General features: G+C 51.0%; 2 protein-coding genes across 2 annotated transcripts in view; one reads left to right on the forward strand and one right to left on the reverse strand.

Annotated features, from left to right (window-relative positions):
- The window catches only part of TTC27 (tetratricopeptide repeat domain 27), a 55,240-nt gene extending 47,402 nt beyond the window's left edge, over positions 1-7,838 (forward strand). Inside the window, exons 17-20 of the mRNA XM_049784233.1 lie at positions 4,193-4,390; positions 4,994-5,105; positions 5,763-5,863; positions 7,232-7,838. Of these exons, the coding sequence (XP_049640190.1) occupies positions 4,193-4,390; positions 4,994-5,105; positions 5,763-5,863; positions 7,232-7,354 (534 nt within the window). The 3' untranslated portion in view covers positions 7,355-7,838. The remainder of the gene's footprint in view (positions 1-4,192; positions 4,391-4,993; positions 5,106-5,762; positions 5,864-7,231) is intronic.
- The window catches only part of FAM98A (family with sequence similarity 98 member A), a 582,326-nt gene that overhangs the window by 66,503 nt on the left and 495,856 nt on the right, over positions 1-19,967 (reverse strand). The gene's annotated exons all lie outside the window — the stretch shown is intronic.

The following is a 19,967-nucleotide window of genomic DNA, read 5'->3' on the forward strand; positions in this document are numbered from 1 at the left end:
TGATAACTGGGGTTTGGGGGAGCTGCAAGGAGGGTAGGGCTGTCGGGCCAGGGACTGTTCTCTGGGAGGAGGGGCCGACTTGCTGCCCAGCCTTCGGGGAAGTGCCCCCAGCCATTCTATTCCCTGGGCCCCGGGCCAAGGCAGCCACGCTCTCTCCTGGTGGACAGTTGGAATTGTGGCTGGCTCCTGTGGCAGGAAGCACCAGCTCTCTCGGGGCCCTGGGGCTCCCCGACACTTCTCTGCAGCTCCCTGAAGCACCATATAAGCATCAAAGAGAGAAAGAGCTTTTAAAAATTTTTAATTACTTTATTTAAACACCGTGGCTACAAGGTTGTTCATATTACAGTTGGCTTTTCTTCCCACAGCTCCAAAGTGGTTCAGGATTGAGTTAAAATTATACAATGTCCAACACCCTTCACCAGTGCACATTTTCCTCTACAAATGGCCTCAGTTTTCCTCCTGCCCTTCTCCTGTCTTCTCCCCTGACTGCTTCTGGAACAAACATTTTTCTTCTCTCTCTCTCTCTGTCTGTCTGTCTGTCTGTCTGTCTGTCTGTCTGTCTCTCTTTTTTTTGGTCACACCCGGAAGCACTCAGGGGTTACTCCTGGCTCCACACTCAGAAATCGCTCCTGGCGGGCTCAGGGGACTATATGGGACGCCAGGATTCAAACCAATGACCTTCTGCATGAAAGGCAAACATCTTACCTCCATGCTATCTTTTCGGCCCCCTCTCTCCCTTTTCAACACTATTTTGCACTATTATTACTGAAGAGGTACCATGCCTATCACTTTATCCCCTTTCAGCACCTAGTCCTTGTCCAGAGTGATCATTCCCAACTCTCACTGTCTTAGTGGTCTCTTCTCTGCCCTTACTGCACTCACTGCTCTGTGACAAGCTTTCTACCATGGACTGGCCCTCATGGTCCTCGTCTCTATTGTCTCTGGATATTATTACTGTACTATCTTTTATATTCCACAAATGAATGTGATCATTCTCTGTCTCACCCCGAGAGAAGCTTTGGGATAGGAACGAAGCCCAGTTTTCCTGTCACCTGAGCACAGCAGGAGAGGAAGCTCTTTGGCACAGAGTTTGGGCTGGGGTCTTGTTTGGCCCATGCAGGCCAGCAGGGCTGCCTCCATGGATTAAAATCAAATCCTTCTTAAGTCTCCAGACTCAAACAAATAGACTTAGATTTTTTTTTTCCCTGACACCCTCAAATGGATTCCTAGTGGACCAATTATATGTCGAAGATGTTTTTGCCTCATAGAAAAGTTAGGAAATGGAAATGGAACGTTGCCACACTTCCTGAATACTGGAATAATAAAAGAAAAAATACTGGAAGGAATTTTATGATCAGATCGAAAAAGTATGCAGTCAAATATTTGTACAGTCAAAAGAAAAAAAAAAAGAAGCTAATAATAGCCTCATGATATAAAGAGTTAACATCTGCCTCAGGAATGAAACGGGACCAAAGTGGAGGCTTCCCGGTCAGATGTAGGAGCGAGAATTCAGTCCACAGTGTGGCTGCCTCACTCTGTGGGGCTAAAAATAGGATTTTCAAGACGGGTTGGATATATGGGATTGGCCAAGCATTTGGGGACTTGGGGACCAGAAAATCAAGCTCTGTCCCCTGCCTTCCACCCAAATCAAGTTGACTGGATAAAAAATATGAGGACGTTGGGACTGGAGTGATGACGCAGCAGTAGGGCATTTGCCTTGCATGTGGCTGACCCAGGATGGACCGGACCTCTCGGTTCTATCCCCCAGTGTCCCATATGGTTCCCAAGCCAGGAGTAACCCCTGAGCATCACCGAGTGTGGCCCAAAAATAAAAAATAAATAAATAAAATAAAGATGAGTCCAAGGCAGGAGTTGGTGCAGAACAGTAGGATATTCTGGACATGGGCCTCATCCTTGGTGTAATGGGGCCATCCCAGTAGCTTCCTCACCACATTCTGTGGGAGTAAAGGAACTCACAGGCGTCAGTGTCCCCGAAAGAGCCCGGCACATGGAGGGCCTCTTCGCTGCTGCTTCTCCATTACTTCTACACTCTGACAGCATCTACACGTGTACTTAGGGGGAAAGGCTGGTGAGGACTCGCATCAGCTTTGCTGGGGGAACCCCAAGTGGACAGTCTCAGCAGGACCGCAAAGCTGCACACCAGGAAGAGAAAGACCCAGAAATATGGATGCTGGGAGTTCCCATCCCTGAGGAATGGCGCCAACAGGAAGTGGAGTTCAGACTGTCCAGTTCACCCCTGACAGGGTGAGGCAGGCCCCGTTCATATGTTGCCCTTGGCCTGAGATTAGAGGTGAAGACTCCAAGCTGACCGACCATGTCCCTGGGGACCCTGGGGGCCTTCCCACCTCAAACAGGAAGTGTCTTCTCTCCCTCAGTGCAGGCCAGAAGTTGGAGCTCTGGGGATGCAAGGGGGAAGGGGCCCAGTGTCAGCAGCTGGTCACTTTGTCTGTCCTGCCGCTTGGTGGCCTTTCCTTCTCCTTTCCCACTTTTTTAATCTTATTGAGTCAGCTTCTACTCCAGTCTACCCCAATCGGAACCCACCATCCCCAACTATTTACACAGACTCATCCTGGGCGCTAAAAAATTCATGTTTCTCCTGGTTGGTGACACAGGGTCATGGACAGGTAGAGAGAGTGGCCCTGTCTGCCACCATCCTGGTTGCCATCAGCCCTGAAGTTGGGGCTCACACTCTTCAGTGTTGGAGGGGTCCCACAACCCTGTGTGAGCAGCATTTTCTGAGAGGTGCCATCCTCCCAGAACACTTTTATCTTCTGTGGTACCAGGAATGTGGCCTTGCCTGCGGAGTCTTTATCATTGTTTTGGGGAACCCTATAAACCCAAAACAAAGGCATTCCCCCATCTTCTTCTTTCTTGTAAACCTACCCCTGTGCTATGTAAAAATCCACCTGGGGGTAGGTACCTTTGTCTCTTACTCAACCTCCCCCTGCCCTGGTGAATTTTGTGCTGGGTTCATAAAGAAAAGTCAGTCTGGCTTTGGTGCGCAAAGGGACCATGAGGTGAGAAACCAACTAACTCTATGCCTCTCTCCTGACTGGCTTGGTTTATTAATTCTTCGAGGATACCCTGCTTTTTCAGACCCATTGGCCTGGGATTGGAAATACGATATGTAGAGTGATTTCACAATGTGGGGATCTATTTTACAGTGGGAATCGAACCCAGGTCAGCACATGCAAGACCAGCACCATCCCACTGCACATGGCTCCTTCCTTCCTTCCTTGCTAACACACAGACCTGTAGTACTTAGGCTGGCTGTGACTTTTGGAGGTGTCCTGGGTCTTATCTAGGCAGGGAAGGTTCCTGCTGCATGCAGCAGAGATTCATGGGCTTTGTCGTCACATTGGCAACTAGTTTGTGCTGCCCACTAGATCCTATGCTGGTCTCTTAGCCATGTGCTCAGTGGATCGGCCCCAGGGCCCAGTGGGCAGGCAGCCTTGGAGCACCAGAACAAGAAATGGAGCCTCTGTGCACCTGTCAGTGTGATCAGATTCGGGAGGGTCCAGCATCCCCAGGCAGAGGTGGGGGGGGGGTCAGAGATCTGACTGTAAACTCATGGAAATGGAGGTGTTAGGGGGTCTACAGGTGGCCGTGGGGACCTGGGGAATGTGCCTGGTTGGTTTCTTTTTTTCTTTTGACTTTTTGATTTCTGGATCACACCCAGCAGCACTCAAGGGTTACTCCTGGCTCTGTGCTCAGAAATTGCTCCTGGCAGGCCTGGGGCACCATATGGGATGCAGGGAATTGAACCTGGGTTCTTCCGAGATTGGCCACGTTCAAGGCAAATGCCCTACTACTGTACTATCACTCCTGCCCAGCCTGGTTGGTTTCTTTCTGGGCACAGGATCCTGCAGGGTACTCGGGGACAACTGGTGGGAACCCTGTGGGAGTGGGGGGCAGGAAGTGGGGACCCTGGGACTGAAGAGTCTGCATCGGCCTGGCAGGACCCCAGAGGTGGCTCCATGCTGGCAAGCGTAGGGCTGAGGGTTCAATTCCAAGTCCCCCACAAGTGTCCAGCATGTTCCTGGCAGGTCTCTGAACCTCCTTCTGTGGCCACCACAGCTGAAGGAGTCTGGGCAATTGGCCCCTGTTTGGGGTGACAGTGTCTGGGGTTGGCACTGCTGACCTCGCCCGCTCCCTGATGCCTCCCTCTCAGGTGCTGGCCATCTTGGTTCAAGCAGTGGATGGTGACATGGCTGACCGCAGTGGAGATGCCGCCTCGGGCCTCCGGGAAAAGCTCCGGACGCTGCTGGGCCGAGTGAGCACACGGGCACCCGGAGATGCAGCCGTGTGGAGGTTGTATGCCCGGCTCTGTGGCAATGGGCACAGCGGACAGCCTGAGGACATGGAAAAGGTCAGTCTTGGCGCCCCTAGCTGGCAGAGTTGGAAAGCAGGTTGGGGTTTGGGGGATCAGAGATCGGCTTTGGGGTCTGAGGGGTAAGAAGATCGCTGAGGGAGGGGGAGCCTCTGGTTCCTTCCTTTCCTTTTTTCCTTTTCCTTTCTTTCCTTCCCTCCTACCTTCCCTCCCTTTTCTTTCTCCCTTCCCTCTTTTTTTCCCTCCTTCTTTCCTTCCTTCCTTCCTCTCTTCTCTCCCTTTCTTCCCCTTCCTCCCTTTCTTCCTTCCTCCCTTTCTTTTCTCCTCCCTCCCTTTTCCCTTTTTCTTCTTTCCTTCCTTTCCTCCCTACCTCTCCCTCCTTTCCTCCCTTTTCTCCTTCCTTCCTTCCTTCTTTTCCTCCTTCCTTCTTTTTTTTTTTTCCTCCCAACTGCAACACCCAGTTCCCCTGCAGTTCACACCCCTTCTTGGAACCCTCTTCCCCCCCACTTCTGACTGATGGTCAGAAGAAAGACAGTCTCTTCCTAGCACTTGCTAGAGTCCGGTGAGGCTCTGGGGTCAGTGCTCGCTTCTTTCCCATCCTCTGCATGTCCCCTGAGCAGCAACTCTCCTCCCCGTCCCCAGGCGTTCCAGTGTCTGTCGAAAGCCTACAAGTGTGACACTCAGTCCGCCGGCTGGGAGAAGGACGTGGAGTCATTCCGGACCATGGTCGAGAATGCTGTGGAACTGGCACGAGGTATGTGATCTTACCCTCATGCCCTCTGTTCGTCCTCGGGTCCTTTTGCGGATTCCAAACCCGTAATCCCCATGGGCCTGAGCAGGAGGGCGCTTGCTTTGCCTGTGGTTGACCAAGTTTGATCCCCAGCACTACATAGGGTACCCACGTATCCTGTGTTGGTTCCTTGAGCACTGCCATGTGTGGCCCAAAATCCTCCTAAAATAGAAGTTTGGGAGGGGGGCTTGGGTCACACCCGGCAGCGCTCAGGGGTTACTCCTGGCTCTACACTCAGAAATTGCTTCTGGCAGGCTCAGGGGTCCATATGGGATGCCGGGATTTGAACCATTGTCCTTCTGCATCTAAGGCAAATGCCCTACCACTGTGCTATCTCTCCGGCCCCCTAAAATAGAAACCTTACCTCGAGCTCTGGGAAATGAGGCAAGGACAGTGGTAGGGCCAAGGCCCAACCTTGGAAAGCCAGTTACCCGCTGGGTGACCACAGCCCAGATGCATCCTTCCTTGGTGGCAACCAAGGAATTAGGAACCAATCATCACCAAGTGGGTCAGGCCATGGCCGCAGGTCTGGGTGGACCTTGACGTGACCTCGGACACTGTGCAGGTCAGCTCCGATTATGCAGCCTCAGTGGTGTGACGTGCACCTCGTTTCTTTTACAGTGGCCATCGCTTGCAGCAAGACCCGAGCCAACCCCCAGGAGGCCGTGCACACACTCTCGGGCGTCCGCCTGAACCTGCGGGGCTTGCTGGCGAAGGCCAAGGTAAGTGCCCTATGGATGTACAGGGTTCTGGGATATGTGTCCAGCCCTGCCTGCTTCTCTTCGTGGTGGTCAAGGGCATGGTTGGGTCCCATCTGGCAGTACCCAGACCTTGCTGCTGACTCTGTGCTCAAGGATCCCTTGTAGGTGGGCTCTGGGGACCCAGAGTTATTGAGGCAGGTCGGTTGCAGGCTGGATGGGGACCTTCCTGCCATCTTAACTCGCAAGAACTCGAAGCCTCATTCATTCTCCCTGACCCCAAAGCTCAGACTTGGGGCCGGAGAGATAGCATGGAGGTAAGGCGTTTGCTTTGCATGCAGAAGGATGGTGGTTCCAATCCAGCATCCCGTATGGTCTCCCGAGCCTACCAGGAGTGATTTTTGATTGTAGAGCCAGAATTAACCCCTGAGTGCTGCTGTGATCGAAGAACCCAAAAAAAGAAAAAAAGAAAAAAAGAAAACTCAGATTTGGGGCCAGAGTGATAGCACATCTATAGAGTATTTGCCTTGCTAACCTAGGATGGACCATGATTCGATCCCCCCGCATCCCATATGGTCCCCCGAGCCAGGAGCAAATTCTGGGCACATAAGCAAGAGTAAGCCCTGAGCGTCACTGGGTGTAGCTCAAAAAACCAAAAACAAACTGAAAAAAAAAAAAAAAAAAAGCTCAGTCTAGGGACTGGAGCAGTAGCACAAAGAGGAGGGCACTTGCCTGGCCTATGGCCAACCCCAGTTCACTCTCCAGCATCCCATATGATCCCCCCAAGCACTGCTAGGGTGATTCCTGAGCATAGAGCCAGGAGTAAATCCTAAGCACCTCTGGTTGTGGCTCCAAAACCAAAACGAAAAGCTGTGGCCAATACCAGGCAGTAGTTCTGTGTGGCTTCTTGTTTGTTTTCCATCCACAGTGGTGACCTGCCACCTTTTCTTTATAGAAGACTCTAGGATGGGGTGCCTTGTTGAGGGGCCTTTGGTTTCATCTCCAGCACTGTGACCATTCCGCCCCAAATGCCACCCAGCGTCAAACCCTTGGGCTTGATTGGCTGAGCATCTCCATGAGTGACCCCACCCCAGGCCACTGACATGGGGGGAGGGGCCTCATCAACCTTCTCAAAGGGAAAGGAAAAAGACAGTGAGTTCAGGGGGAGAAAGAGGTTCTGTTATCTCAGCAACCCGCATGGGAAGAAACGGTGGTCTCCTCATTCAAGTGATTAAGTGGGGGCCCAGACTAGACCTGGCAGGACACCGCAGAAGGCCCAGGCCCCCCTAGTTTAGTATTCCCTCCCTGCACCTCTGTTCTCTGTTTGACTGTGAGGAGCTTGTTGCCATTTTGACAGTCTCCCCTGTTGTGTTGTGTTGTGTTGTGTTGCAGCAACTTTTTACAGATGTGGCAACCGGAGAAATTGCTGCAGAATTGACAGAGGATGTGGCTGCCATGGACGCCTTAGTCACGGAGCTGCAGGACCTGAGCAATCAGTATCGAAATCAGTACTGAGCAGCCCGGACAGGTCCCTGAAAAGTGCTGCTGCCTTCTGGAATTTCTCTTGACACCAGCATCTCTGAAACACCAGAGAGTAGGGGCCAGAGTGGTAGCACAGCAAGGAGGACGTTTGTTTGCCTTACATGTGGTCAACTCAGGTTAGATCCCTGGCAACTGCTAGTTGTGGCTCCCTTCCAAACAAACAAAAAATCCACAGAGTAATTTTTTAATAATAATAATAATAAGGGCCAGAGAGATAGCACAGCACTAGGGCATTTGCCTTACATGCAGTCAACCCAGGATGAACCTGGTTTCGATTCCTGACATCTCATGTGGTCCCCTGAGCCTGCCAGGGGTGATTTCTGAGCACAGAGCCAGGAGTAATCCTTAAATGCCACCAGGTGTGGTCAAAAAACAAAACCAAAAAATAATAAAAATAAATGTCTTTTATAGTTGACATTCTTGGTCTTGTGATTTTTTCCAACTTTCCGCTAGACGCAAATTCCCAACTTTTTTTCTTTTTCTTTTTTTGAATCAGGTTTATTTATTTATTTTAATAAATTCCCAAATTCTTAAGTCTTCCTCACCATCAATCTCTTCATCTTGAGTCATTCCTCTATAAAGGCATGAAAGCCATCATTGTCTTTTTAGCCTCGTCTGTTTTATCTTATGCAACCTGATATACATTAGGACCTTTTCGGGGGGGAGGGGAAGAAATAGCTGGAAAACCTCACCCATTCCACATTTGTGGGATCATTAGATTAGCTGCTTTAAAAGTGAGTTAAAAAAAAAAACAAAGTCCATTTGGCAATGGAAACATCAATACCACTGTCCGGAAGATAGAAGCTTGGTGAAATTTGGGATGTGGGCAGGGCGTAACTACCAAATCAAGTAGGGAAAATGGGGTGGAACCCACATTCTGACTCAAGCAAGCATCATAGCCACTAGCAAGCAGGCCTGAAAAGGTTCTTATGGGTGAAGACAGCGCTAAATGGTGCCATGTGTCAAGGATCCCAGAGTCTGGATCTAGGACTTAGAGGCAGTGACTGACCCTCACAGTCCTGCCATGGCCCGTGCAGCAGTGGAATCATAAGCCTGGGTGGCACATACAAGTCCCAGAGCCTCACTTTCTGCTCTGTGTTCTGATTTATCAATTCTAGATCATCTCTAGCCCCCCCCCCCCTTTTGTGAGTTTCAAGGTCTCTTGGAACTTTTTAACCGATAAAAATGCATCCAACATGAGAAAGTGTCTTTAATGAGGTTAATGCCTTGGTGAGTTTGGGGTTATGAATTTCTAGTGCTTCCTTTCCAGAACTGCCTGCTTTTATTCCTAGTATCATCCAGGTTTGTTTTTTTTTAAATAAAAAAGGTCATTAGGGATATTAATCGAGAAGGATGTGTAAAAGGAGGCAGTACCTTGAGTGGATGCTTGTCCAGATATTTTATAGAAATCAGAGAATTGGTGGATGGATAGTGGATGGATGGTGGATGGATGGATAATGGGTGGTGGATTGAGGGTCTGTGAATATGAGTTGGTAGATGGGTGGTGATGGTGGGTGAGTCAGTGGATGGATGATAAGCCTGACATGGCCCCCACTAACCCCCCCCCACACACACAATTTGTTTTGTTGTCTGGGTCACACACAGCTGTGTCATGGGTTACTCCTGGCTCTGCGCTCAGGAACCACTCCTGGTGGTTTTCTGGGGACCCCATGGGATGCTGGGAATCCAACTTTGGTCTGCCCCCCATGCAAGGCAAATGCCTTAGCCTATACTATTTCTCTCGCCTATACCCCCAATTTTATTTTTGGAAGGTCCATTGTTGGGTGCATCGAGGTTTAGGAGTGTGAGTTCCTGAGGTATGTATTGCTCACTTTCCCACTCTTGAGGCCAAGAGCTCTCTAGTCTGCTGCTCACTACGATGTTGGCACAAGGTATGGCAAGTCTACAAGGTGAATCTGATGGAAGTATTTCTTCTTCCTTGTCTGCTGAAGAGCAGCACAGAAGCGGGGAGTGAGGGGCCGAGGCCTGTGAGGCGCCTTTCCTTGCCCAGCCCTGAAATATTAGAGTCTCACCAATGGGGGCCACCATGCCAGGCGGGCAGCTCCTGGGAATGCTCAGAAGTGGGTTTTTTGGTCCACAAGCAGCTTCTTCAGGGCTGGAGTGATAGCACAGTGGTAGGGCATTTGCCTGCATGCAGAAGGATGGTGGTTCAAATCCCGGCAGCCTATATGGTCCCCTGAGCCTGCCAGGAGTGATTTCTGAGTGCAGCGCCAAGAGTAACCCCGGAACACGGCCGGGTGTGACCCAAAAAACAAACCAAAAGCAGCTTCTTCAAGTCTGACTCCCTATAGTAGCTGCATTCAGCAGGACCCCAGGACCACACTAACAAAGGGGTAATCCTAGTGGCTCAAGCAGTGCTTGGCTGGCTTGTCAATCCCAGGGCGCCCAGACCAGGGCCTGATAAAGATCGTCGCTGTGTCAGGGTTTCGCTGAGTGACAGCCCAGCCAGTGGGAACATTTTGTTGGTTCTAAATTGCTGTGCAGTGGACAAAGAGGTGCTTTTTGCTCTGAATTCTCAGCTTGCAGCAAAGTTAATTTGGAGACTCGTTTTAGGGGTGTGTGTGTGTGTGTGTGTGTGCATATGAGTAATTGTGTCTGTGTGTGTGTGTGTGTGTGTGTGCATATGAGTACTTGTGTCTGTGTGTGTGCGTGTGCGTTTGTGATTGTTACCTGATAAGCGACTTTCGCAGCTGCCTGGGAGTGTCCCCACCAACTCACTTTGTTTTCTTCTTAGATGCCAGGGCAGGTCACAAGACAACGTTCCTTTTTAGGGTTGGGGTGGGGACAGTGGGGCCTCCCAGAAGCCACTGCTGGAAATACCTGGAGTGTTGTGTTCTTCAGGGGCTGACTTGCAACACTGGGGGTTTAGGGGGGTTACACCCAGTGAAACTGGGAGTGGGGAGGCCCCACAGTTGAATGAAAGAAAGATCTCCCCAAGACCACATTGAGAAGCAAAGTACTGGGGCCGGGCGGTGGCGCTAAGAGGTAAGGTTCCTGCCTTGCCTGCGCTAGCCTTGGACGGACCGCGGTTCGATCCCCCGGTGTCCCATATGGTCCCCCAAGCCAGGAGCGACTTCTGAGCGCATAGCCAGGAGTAACCCCTGAGCGTCACCGGGTGTGGCCCAAAAACCAAAAAAAAAAAAGAGAAGCAAAGTACTGTTGGGGGCACACCCACATTTTCTGGCCTGCAGGACTCAGCAGTTGTCACCGCACCAGCTCTGTGCACCTGACTACCCCCCTCACCACTCACCTCAGTCCCACCCACTCCCCCCATCCTGCCTCCACAAAATGGCTGCTGACCTGTGGGCCACCACCTCTCCCAGCCCCAGGTGGTCCCCTGTGTGCCCCACCAGAGCCCAGGCTCTATGCTCACTCATGCTGACAAAGCTCCTGGGAATGAAATGCTCCAGCCAGTTAGGAGCCTTTTGTGGTAAGCAACTGCCAGGGCTGTTGGGGGCCAGAAATCTAGATAATGGCCTGGATCCCCCCCCCCCCCCCCCGCCACTGGGTCCACCCAGCTAACGCTTCCCAGACAGAGGGATGGGAAATGCTCAGATAGCAAAGAAGCCACCACAGTATTGCTTGGAGGTGGTTGGGGCTGGGGGAAGCCACAGAGACTCAGGCCCAGCCATGACACAGGCCTCGGACATTCCAGCTCAGACCCAGTCTAGGCCACTGATGTTCTAGTTTATACCTAGCCATGTTCCAGGTTACTGACATTCTAGCTCAGATCCTGCCACAGTCCACGCCACTGACATTCTGGCAGGATCAGGCAGGAGGCGTGTGGGCATGTTAGTGTGGGGCATGTCCAGAGGGCCAGGTGCACTATGGAACTGCAACCTGTGAGCTGGCATAGGGCAGACCAGGAGGAAGGTGCTGCCTCAAGGTTCCAGAGAATTTTAGTCGAATCCCAGTGGCCTCATGGTTCTGTTCTTTCTTTTTTTTTTTTTTTTGGGGGGGGGAGGAGGGGGGACAGCCAGTGATGCTCAGGGGTTACTCCTGGCTATGTGCTCAGAAAGCTCTTCTGGCTCTGGGGACCATATGGGATGCTGGGGATCGAACCCAGGTCCATCCTGGGTCAGCTGCACGCAAGACAAATGCCCTACCACTGTGCTATCACTCCAGCCCCTTGGTTCTGTTAATTAAAAAAACACAATGGGGTCTGGAGCAGTGGTGCAAGCTAGTGGCGCCACTAGCTACAAGACTGCATTGAGAAGCAGAGACCTTGCTTTCATTCAACTGTGGGGCCTCCCCACTCCCAGTTTCACTGGGTATAACCCCCGAGAATTCCCAGGTATTTCCACCAGTGGCTTCTGGAGGCCCCACTGTTTCCACCCCAACCCCCAACCTAGTAGTGGCGCACTAGCCTAGGACAGACCACAGTTCGATCCCTCAGCGATCCTGATTGTCCCCTAAGCCAGGAGCAATATCTGAGCGCATAGCCAGGAGTAAACCCTGAGCATCACCAGGTATGGCCGAAAAACAAAAACAGAAAACCACAATGGTAAAGTGTCTGCAGAAGAACCAGGTCTGAGCTTCCAGAATACTCTCCCAAAACTGCTGAAGACCCAGGGCGCCAGCTGTGTGACTCTGAGATATAGACAGAGGCACCAAAGCATGTGGCAGAAACAAGCTGAGCTCAGCCAGCTGTGCTCGACTACAGAGAGAGCCAGGTCAACAAAGTGAGTCTTGCCCCCCTACCTCTTGCCATATAGAAAACTCAATTCCAAGTGAGTTCGTGTGTAAAACAGCAAAGCTTCTCAAAAGATTATGTCTGGGGCAGGGCCCAGAGAGATAGCATAGCAGTAGGGCATTTGCCTTGCATACCAATCCAGGATGGACAGTGATTCAAATCCCAGCATCCCATATGATTCCTCGTAACTGCCAGGATCAATTTCTGAGTGCAGAACCAGGAGTAACCCCTGAGCACTGCTGGATGTGACCCAAAAACCAAAACAAAAATTATGTGTGGGGATGGAAAGACCTTCCTGATGCTGATGAGGTAGAGACTGAATACGACACAGAGTGAAAAAGTGGCGTAAACCTTTGGGAGCAGGGGGGTATTTGGGGGGGGGGGGGTTGGGGGCTCACACCTGGCAGCGCTCAGAGGTTACTCTTGAATCTATGCTCAGAAATCGCTCCTGGCAGGCTCAGGGGACCATATAGGATGCCAGGATTCGAACCAACATCCTTCTGCATACAAGGCAAACACCTTACCTCCATACTATCTCTCCGTCCCCGCAGGGGGATGTTTTTATTTTTTTATTTATTTTGGTTTTGGGGGCACACCCAGCAGCACTCAGGGGTTACCCCTTGCTCTGCCCCCAGAAATTGCTCCTGGCAGGCTCACGTGTCCATATGGGATGCTGGGAACCAAACCTGGGTCTGTCCCCAGGTCGGCCATGTGCAAGGCAAACGCCCTACCACTGTGCTATCACTCAGCTTCTATTTTATTTTTTAACATAATATCTTGATTTAAGCACCATGATTCCAAGCATATTTGTTGTTGGGTTTTACTTATAAAAAAGATCACTGCCCTTCACCAGTGCAACATTCCCACCACCAATGCCCCCCATCCTCCCCCACCCTCTGCCTGTATTCAAGACAGGCATTCTACTTCAGGGAGATATTTTTAATATCAGACTTCTTGGAATTATATGCTGACCCAGTAGGCCAGCAAGGGTCAGCTTCCATCCCCCTGGGGTTTGGGGGGGATAAGAATTTCCCCCCCAAGCTGATGACCGAAAAAGAACGGGTCCCCAACTAATGACCAGAGACACTTCATTCCATTCCAACTATGCTTATATAGGACAAGCGGAACTGGGATACGTGCAGGGTGGCAGGCCATAGCAGAAAAGCACAGCAGAAGCAGGGGCGAGTTAGGCGCCAGGGAGAAGATAAGCATAAACATTGGGGCCTTAGGAATGTTGGGGAGCAACCCAGTGTTGATAGGCTTTATCTCCCTTAACCTCTGTAGGGGAGGAGGGATGGCCCAGATTCAAATCCAACTAGTGAGTGACCACTGATCATGGGGAGATGGCGCCCCTCTTTGTGCTGTCCTGGAGCAGTGTCTCCAAGACTTTCCTCAAGGAGGATCCCCAGAACACTTACTCTATGGGATCCCCTGGTGCAGTCGCTCTACTGGATCCCCTCTGCCAGGCAGTTTGGTAACAGCAATACAGAGAGATCCAACAAGTAGAAGCATCAGCACAAAAATAATCAAAGACAAAGACCAAAGTGATAGCACAGAGGGTAGGAAACTTGGCTTTCACACAGTCAACCTGGATTCGATCTTCTGCATCCCATGTGGTTCCCCAAGTCCCACCAGGACTGATCTGCTCTCTGAATGCATAGCCAGGAGGAAGCCTTGAGCACCGACAGTTGTGACCCTCCCTACTCCCCACAAATAGGAGCCAAAGCAATAGCACAGGAGGAAAGTTTTTTTGCCTTGCCTGCAACCAACCTAGGTTTGATCCCTGGCATCCTATATGTTCCCCTGAGCCTACCAGGAATAATATCCAAGTGCAGAGCCAGGAGGAACCCTGAACACTGCCAGGTATGGCTCAAATCATCTTAATAATAATAACAACAACAATAATAATAATAATGAAAGCTTTTATTTGTCTAAAGATATAACAAGGAATCAAGTCACCACCAAATAAAAGAATAATAGGAAGAAGAACGAAACTGAAAAGTATGTGTTTGCAGTCCAGAGAGCTAGGAACGCTGATATTTGCAAAATATAAGTACAGTTAGTGGAGAAAGTGTCAAAGACTCTGTCTCAAACGAAGATGCCCAAGTGACCATTAAAACTTGTGCACATTTGGGGCTGGAGCGATAGCACTGTTGAGTGTTATCACGGTGTTTTAGCTCTGACCAGAATTCCTGCCCGGCTTGCCTTTGTGGGCAGCTCCTCTTTTAGTTTGGTTGAGGTGTTTGGATCTTTGGCTCTCCGTGTTGTTAATTGTGGGGTGGGGTTTGGCCATAGAGCTATGAAGGAAGGAAGGAAGGAAGGAAGGAAGGAAGGAAGGAAGGAAGGAAGGAAGGAAGGAAGGAAGGAAGGAAGGAAGGAAGGAAGGAAGGAAGGAAGGAAGGAAGGAAGGAAGGAAGGAAAAGGAAGGAAGGAAGGAAGGAAGGAAGGAAGGAAGGAAGGAAGGAAGGAAGGAAGGAAGGAAGGAAGGAAGGAAGGAAGGAAGGAAGGAAGGAAAAGGAAGGAAGGAAGGGAAGAAGGGAGGGAAGGGAAGAAGGGAGGGAAGGGAGGAGGGAAGGGAAGAAGGGAGGGGAGGAGGGAGGGAAGGAAGGAAAAAAGGAAGGGAGGGAGGAAAGGAGGGAGGGGGAAGGGAGGGAGGAGGAAAGGAGGGAGGGAGGGAGGGGGAAAGGAAGGGAGAGGGAGGAAGGGAGGGAAGGAGAGAGGGAAGGAGGGAAGGAAGGGAGAGGGAAGAAAGGAGGGAAGGAAGGAAGAGGGATGAAGGGAGGGAGGGAAAGGAGAGGAAGGAAAGGAGGGAGGGAAGGGAGAGGAAGGAAGGGAGGGAAGGAGGGAGAGAAGAAGGGAGGGAGGGAGGGAAGGGAGAGGAAGGAGGGAAGGAGGAAGGAAGGGAGGGAGGGAGGGAGACTTAAGGCAAGCAGGGTCTCATCGATACCAGCCAGGAGCAGGAGAATTTTGTGAGTCTGTTGTACAGAACTTCAGACCTTCCCTCCCTGCCTCCCTTTCTTCCTCCCTCAGCACATATCAGCCTGACCGCGGGGCCCACCGCAGGAATGTGGCCGGGAGATTGTTTCTGCACACAGAGCAAGGGGGCCACGGGGTTCGGAGCAGAGTGGGGAGTATCTTCTTTCCTCTGCCCCATCAACGCTGATCTGCGAATTTGAGTGAAATCAGCCAGGCAGGGCCCTGCAGGGTGAGGGGCAGGAGGCCAGAGTTGGGGGGGGGGGGTTCTAAGAAGAGCTAAAAAGAGCAGAGGGGTGATGTCCAAGCCTATCTTACCGCTTCTCTAAGCTCCCTGGAATATGACTATGGAAGCATGTGTTTCTCAGAAGTCACTCTGTGCTGGGAAATTCGTAAAGGACCAACGTAGCCTTCTAGTGGGTGGCTGGCTGTGTCTGCCTCCTGGGGTTCACTGTCTTGGCTGATCTGCACCCCCTTGAATAGATCACTTCAACTGTGACTAGACTATAATGAGGTTAGGGGCCAGGGAGATAGTACAATGGTTAGGGCACTTGCTTTGCACACGGTTGGCTTGAGTTCCATTTCAGAGCCTTGCCAGATGGGATCGCTGAGGACAGCCAGGATTGAACCCTGAGTGTCACTGGGTGTGGCTCCCTCAAACTAAACCAAAGGCAAGATGGCACTGCTAGAAGAGAGACAGGGCCTTGTCTTGCAGACTCTCTCCCCTGGGCACCAGGCAGAAAGGCACCTGCCAAGCCTGGAGGGAAGCGAAGGTGCCAGAAAGGCCCTCAGACAGCTGTATCACAAATATACCCTGCATCGGGTGAGCCTTCACTGTGGTCACAACACCACCAGAACTTGCACAGCAGGATGGTGACTAGGGAACGAAGGTAGTTATGAGGCTGTGGACTGACCCCCAGAGTTTTCAGCCAGGGTGGTGGCAGGATCAGATTTAACCCCCAAGTCTTCTGGGGCTGCCCAGTGCCCTGTGACCCCTGACTCTGCCCTGTATCCATGCCCTGTGGTTTATTCAGCGATAAGGGACACTCAGTGCAGTTCTAGGGTTCTGTGTTCGGAGCCTCCCAACTAGGACAGACACAGGGTGGCGGCAGCTTCCGGCTCCCCGACTCACTGGGCAGACAGAGCTAGTGACAGACCCTGACACCCCAGGACAGCCCGTCACCCAACACTGCCTGTGTGTCTGTGTGCATGTGTGTGTCTGCGTCTGTGTGCAAACCCATGTATGGATTGCATGTTAGAATGCTGCAGAATGTCCTGGGGATCTCTTTCTGACCTGTGGAAGGCTGGATTCCTCAAGAAGCCTCCCTGTGCCCCCTCCACCCGTGCTTGGCTGGAGAGTGGAAACAAACGGGCCAGCTGCAGGAACGAGCTCCATGTCTATCAACCTCGGCGTAGGACTCTGAATTGCAGAGTCTCAATAATGTCCTCTTGGGAAGCCTTGGGACACAGGTGGGAAGGGGGGAGTCAGGAGGGCTGGGGCAGGCCAAAGCCCCTAAACTACCTCACTCCCACCTTGACTTTCCCTCTGCCCAATCCTGCTTAAGTTCTCACAGATGCTAAGAACCAGAGACAGGGATGTCAGAGAGATAGCACATTGGTAGGGTGTTTGCCTTGCACACAGCCTACCCAGGACGGATAGTGGTTTGAATCTCAGCAGCCCCATATGGTCCCCTGAGCCTGCCAGGGGTGATTTCTGAGCTCAAAGCCAGGAGGAACATTTGGTTTGGGGGCCACAGCTGGTGGTACTCAGGGATTACTCCTGGCTCTGCACTCAGATATCACTCTGATGGTCCTGGGGCACCAGATGGGATCAAACCCGGATCGGCCACTTTCAAGGCCAGCACCCTCCCTGCTGTGTTCTCTGCCCCCAGGGTCTGTATTTTCAGTGAGAGGACTGGATGAATAAATTGTGTTGCCCCTGAATGGCTCACCACCCTCAGAGGATTCAGCCTAGGGACCTTCTCAGTTACGTGCCATTCGGGGACAGAATCTAAATTTAATTAAGGTAGAAATAGTTGCACCACCCAAGTGTCCTCGCCCAGTTAAGCCCATCCAGTTCATCTCCCAAGCACCTCCCCTGCCACATCTCAGTGGTTCCCTCTGTGTGGAGCTGACCCGAGGCGTGTGGACTGTGTGTGTGTGTGTGTGTGTGTGTGTGTGTGTGTGTGTGTTTGGGCCATACTCAGCGACATTCAGGGGTTACTCCTGACTCTGAGTTCAGAAATCATTCCTGGCAGGGATTCAGGGGGAACATATGAGATGCTGGAGATCGAACCTGGGTCGGCTGCATGCAAAGCAAATGTCCTCCCTGCTGTGCTAAGTGCTATTGCTCTGGCCCCAGCCTGTTGTTTCTTGGTCTGCAGAATGGAAGGGCTCTGCCCTGGCCCCACTGTTCTGCTGCTCAGTGCACCGTCTGTCTTCCATGTACCAGGAAATTCTTCTGAATCATTGTTTCTAACTAGGCCTTTTAAACCATGGGCGTCTGGTCCGGCTGTGTTTTAAATATTGGCAATTTTCTAAAACTTAAAAGGTGAAAACTGGAATTACACATAGACACAACTTAGGGCCTGAGAGATAGTCCAAGGGGCAGGGCACTTGCTTCACGTGCAGCCAACTCACGTTTGATCCTGATACCAGCATTACCCAGCGAACACCACCTGGAGTGATCCCTGAGCACATCCAGGTGTGATCCGAAAACCAAAACTAAAACCAGCAATTTGGGGGCAGATAATCTCTGCAGCTGCTTGTATCAGTCATCTTGGGGCATGGTCTGTGGAATCTGTAGCGCTGGTCTATGGAGTGTGGCCTGTGGCGTGTGGTCTGTGGAGCATGGTCTGTGACATGGAATCTGTGGTGTGTGGTCCGTGTAGTGTGGTCTGTGTAGTGTGGTCCATATATTGTGGTCTATGTAATGTGTCCTGTGTAGTGTGGTCTGTGGGGTGAGATTTGTGTAGTGTGTCCGGTGTAGTATGGTCTGGGGAGCTAGCTGGTCTGTGAAACATAGCTTACTTTCAAAATCATGCGTCTATGTGTAATTCCAGTTTTCACCTTTTAACTTTTAGAAAACTGTCAACATTGAAAACTCAGCTGGACCCCAGTTCCACGGTCAACTCATTTGTGTTTTCTGATTGCTCTCCCACAACACGTTAAATATATTGTGTGCAGGATATGAATACCTTCTATAAATAATCTACCTATGGGCCCAGAGAGATAGCACAGCGGCGTTTGCCTTGCAAGCAGCCGATCCAGGACCAAAGGTGGTTGGTTCGAATCCCGGTGTCTCATATGGTCCCCCCCCCCCCCCCCCGTGCCTGCCAGGAGCTATTTCTGAGCAGACAGCCAGGAGTAACCCCTGAGCACCGCCGGGTATGACCCAAAAACCAAAAATAAATAAATAAATAAATAAATAAATAAATAAATAAATAAATAAATAAATAAATAAATAAATAAAATAATCTACCTATCTCTGGAGAGATAGCACAGCAGGGAAAGGCACTTCCTTTGTATGCAATTGATCCAGGTTCAATTCTCAGAGTAGTCCCTTATGGTCACCTGAACCCCACCAGGAATGATTTTTTTTTTTTTTTTGGTTTTTGAGTCACACCCAGCAGCACTCAGAGGTTACTCCATTTCTACACTCAGAAATCGCTTCTGGCAGGCTCGGGGGACCATATGGGATGCTGGGATTTGAACACCACCGACCTTCTACATGCAAGGCAAATGCCTTACCTCCATGCTATCTCTCCGGCCCCTCCAGGAATGATATTTGAGAGCTATTAGGTGTAGCCCAAAACCAAAAGAAGACGAAGTTGTGTGTGTGAGACTAGTTATATGTGAGTCATGTCAACACAATGGTTGTGGGGAGCTTTGTCACCTGCAAAGTGGTCCTCACAGCCTGGCTGCCAACACATCTGGGTCCCAACAGCTGGGAACAATTTTCAGCCGGGAAAGTAACTTATGTGGGAAAGGAGCATAAAATCCCATACTCTGTCGGCTGTTTGGACCCTGATGGGGAGGTCTGACAACTTATTTTCTCTCTCTGGCAGTAGTCAGCCATCTCTGAGCCATTTTCCCAGGTGATAGGCTATCGTAATAAAAAGCAGGATTACCTTATTACCTTTCTGGAGCCTTTGACTAGTGGATTTGGAGAAACAGATGCTAAGCGTGGAGCAAAACTCTTATGTGGCTGGGCTGGAGCTCTTCACAGTTCATAGATTCACACCATGTGGTCGCTGAAAAGGTGTGAGGAAGGGAACAGTGGAAGGAAAGCAGCAGGTAATGCTGAGTGCACCAGGGTAGACCAGATGGCCAGACTGGTGTTTCCATAGAGAGCAAGCAGCCAGGAGGGAACTGACTGCCGGTAGAGAGAGGCCATCCTAGGGTTTGTCAACACTGAGTTGTTCTCCTCGCCAGGTACCCTGTCTTGGGAAGCAAAGAACTGGAGGAGATGATGCCATCTCTGTAGACTGAAGGAGCCAGAATTCTCTCAGCCGCACTAAACGCAACACAGCCAGACTAGCTGTTGTGGGCCCAAAGGCATGGTTATGGGTTAGTATTTTTATTTTATTTTATTTTATTTTATTTTATTTTGGTTTGGGAGCCACATCTGTGGTTCACAGGGGTTACTCCTGGCTCTGCATTTAGAAATTACTCCTGGTGGTGCTCAAGGGACCATATGGGATGCCAGGGTTCAAACCCAGGTTGGCCACATACATGACAAGCATGCTCCTCTCTGTGCTATCACTTGGGCCCCAAGGTTAGTGCTTTTTTTTTTTTTTTAATTTAGTTTTTGGGCCACACCCAGTGGCACTTAGGGGTTACTCCAGAAATCACTCCTGGCAGGCTCAGGGGACCATATGAGATGTCGAGGATCCCATC

Source organism: Suncus etruscus, chromosome 12 (genome assembly GCF_024139225.1).
Source record: "Suncus etruscus isolate mSunEtr1 chromosome 12, mSunEtr1.pri.cur, whole genome shotgun sequence".
Lineage (NCBI taxonomy): Eukaryota > Metazoa > Chordata > Mammalia > Eulipotyphla > Soricidae > Suncus > Suncus etruscus.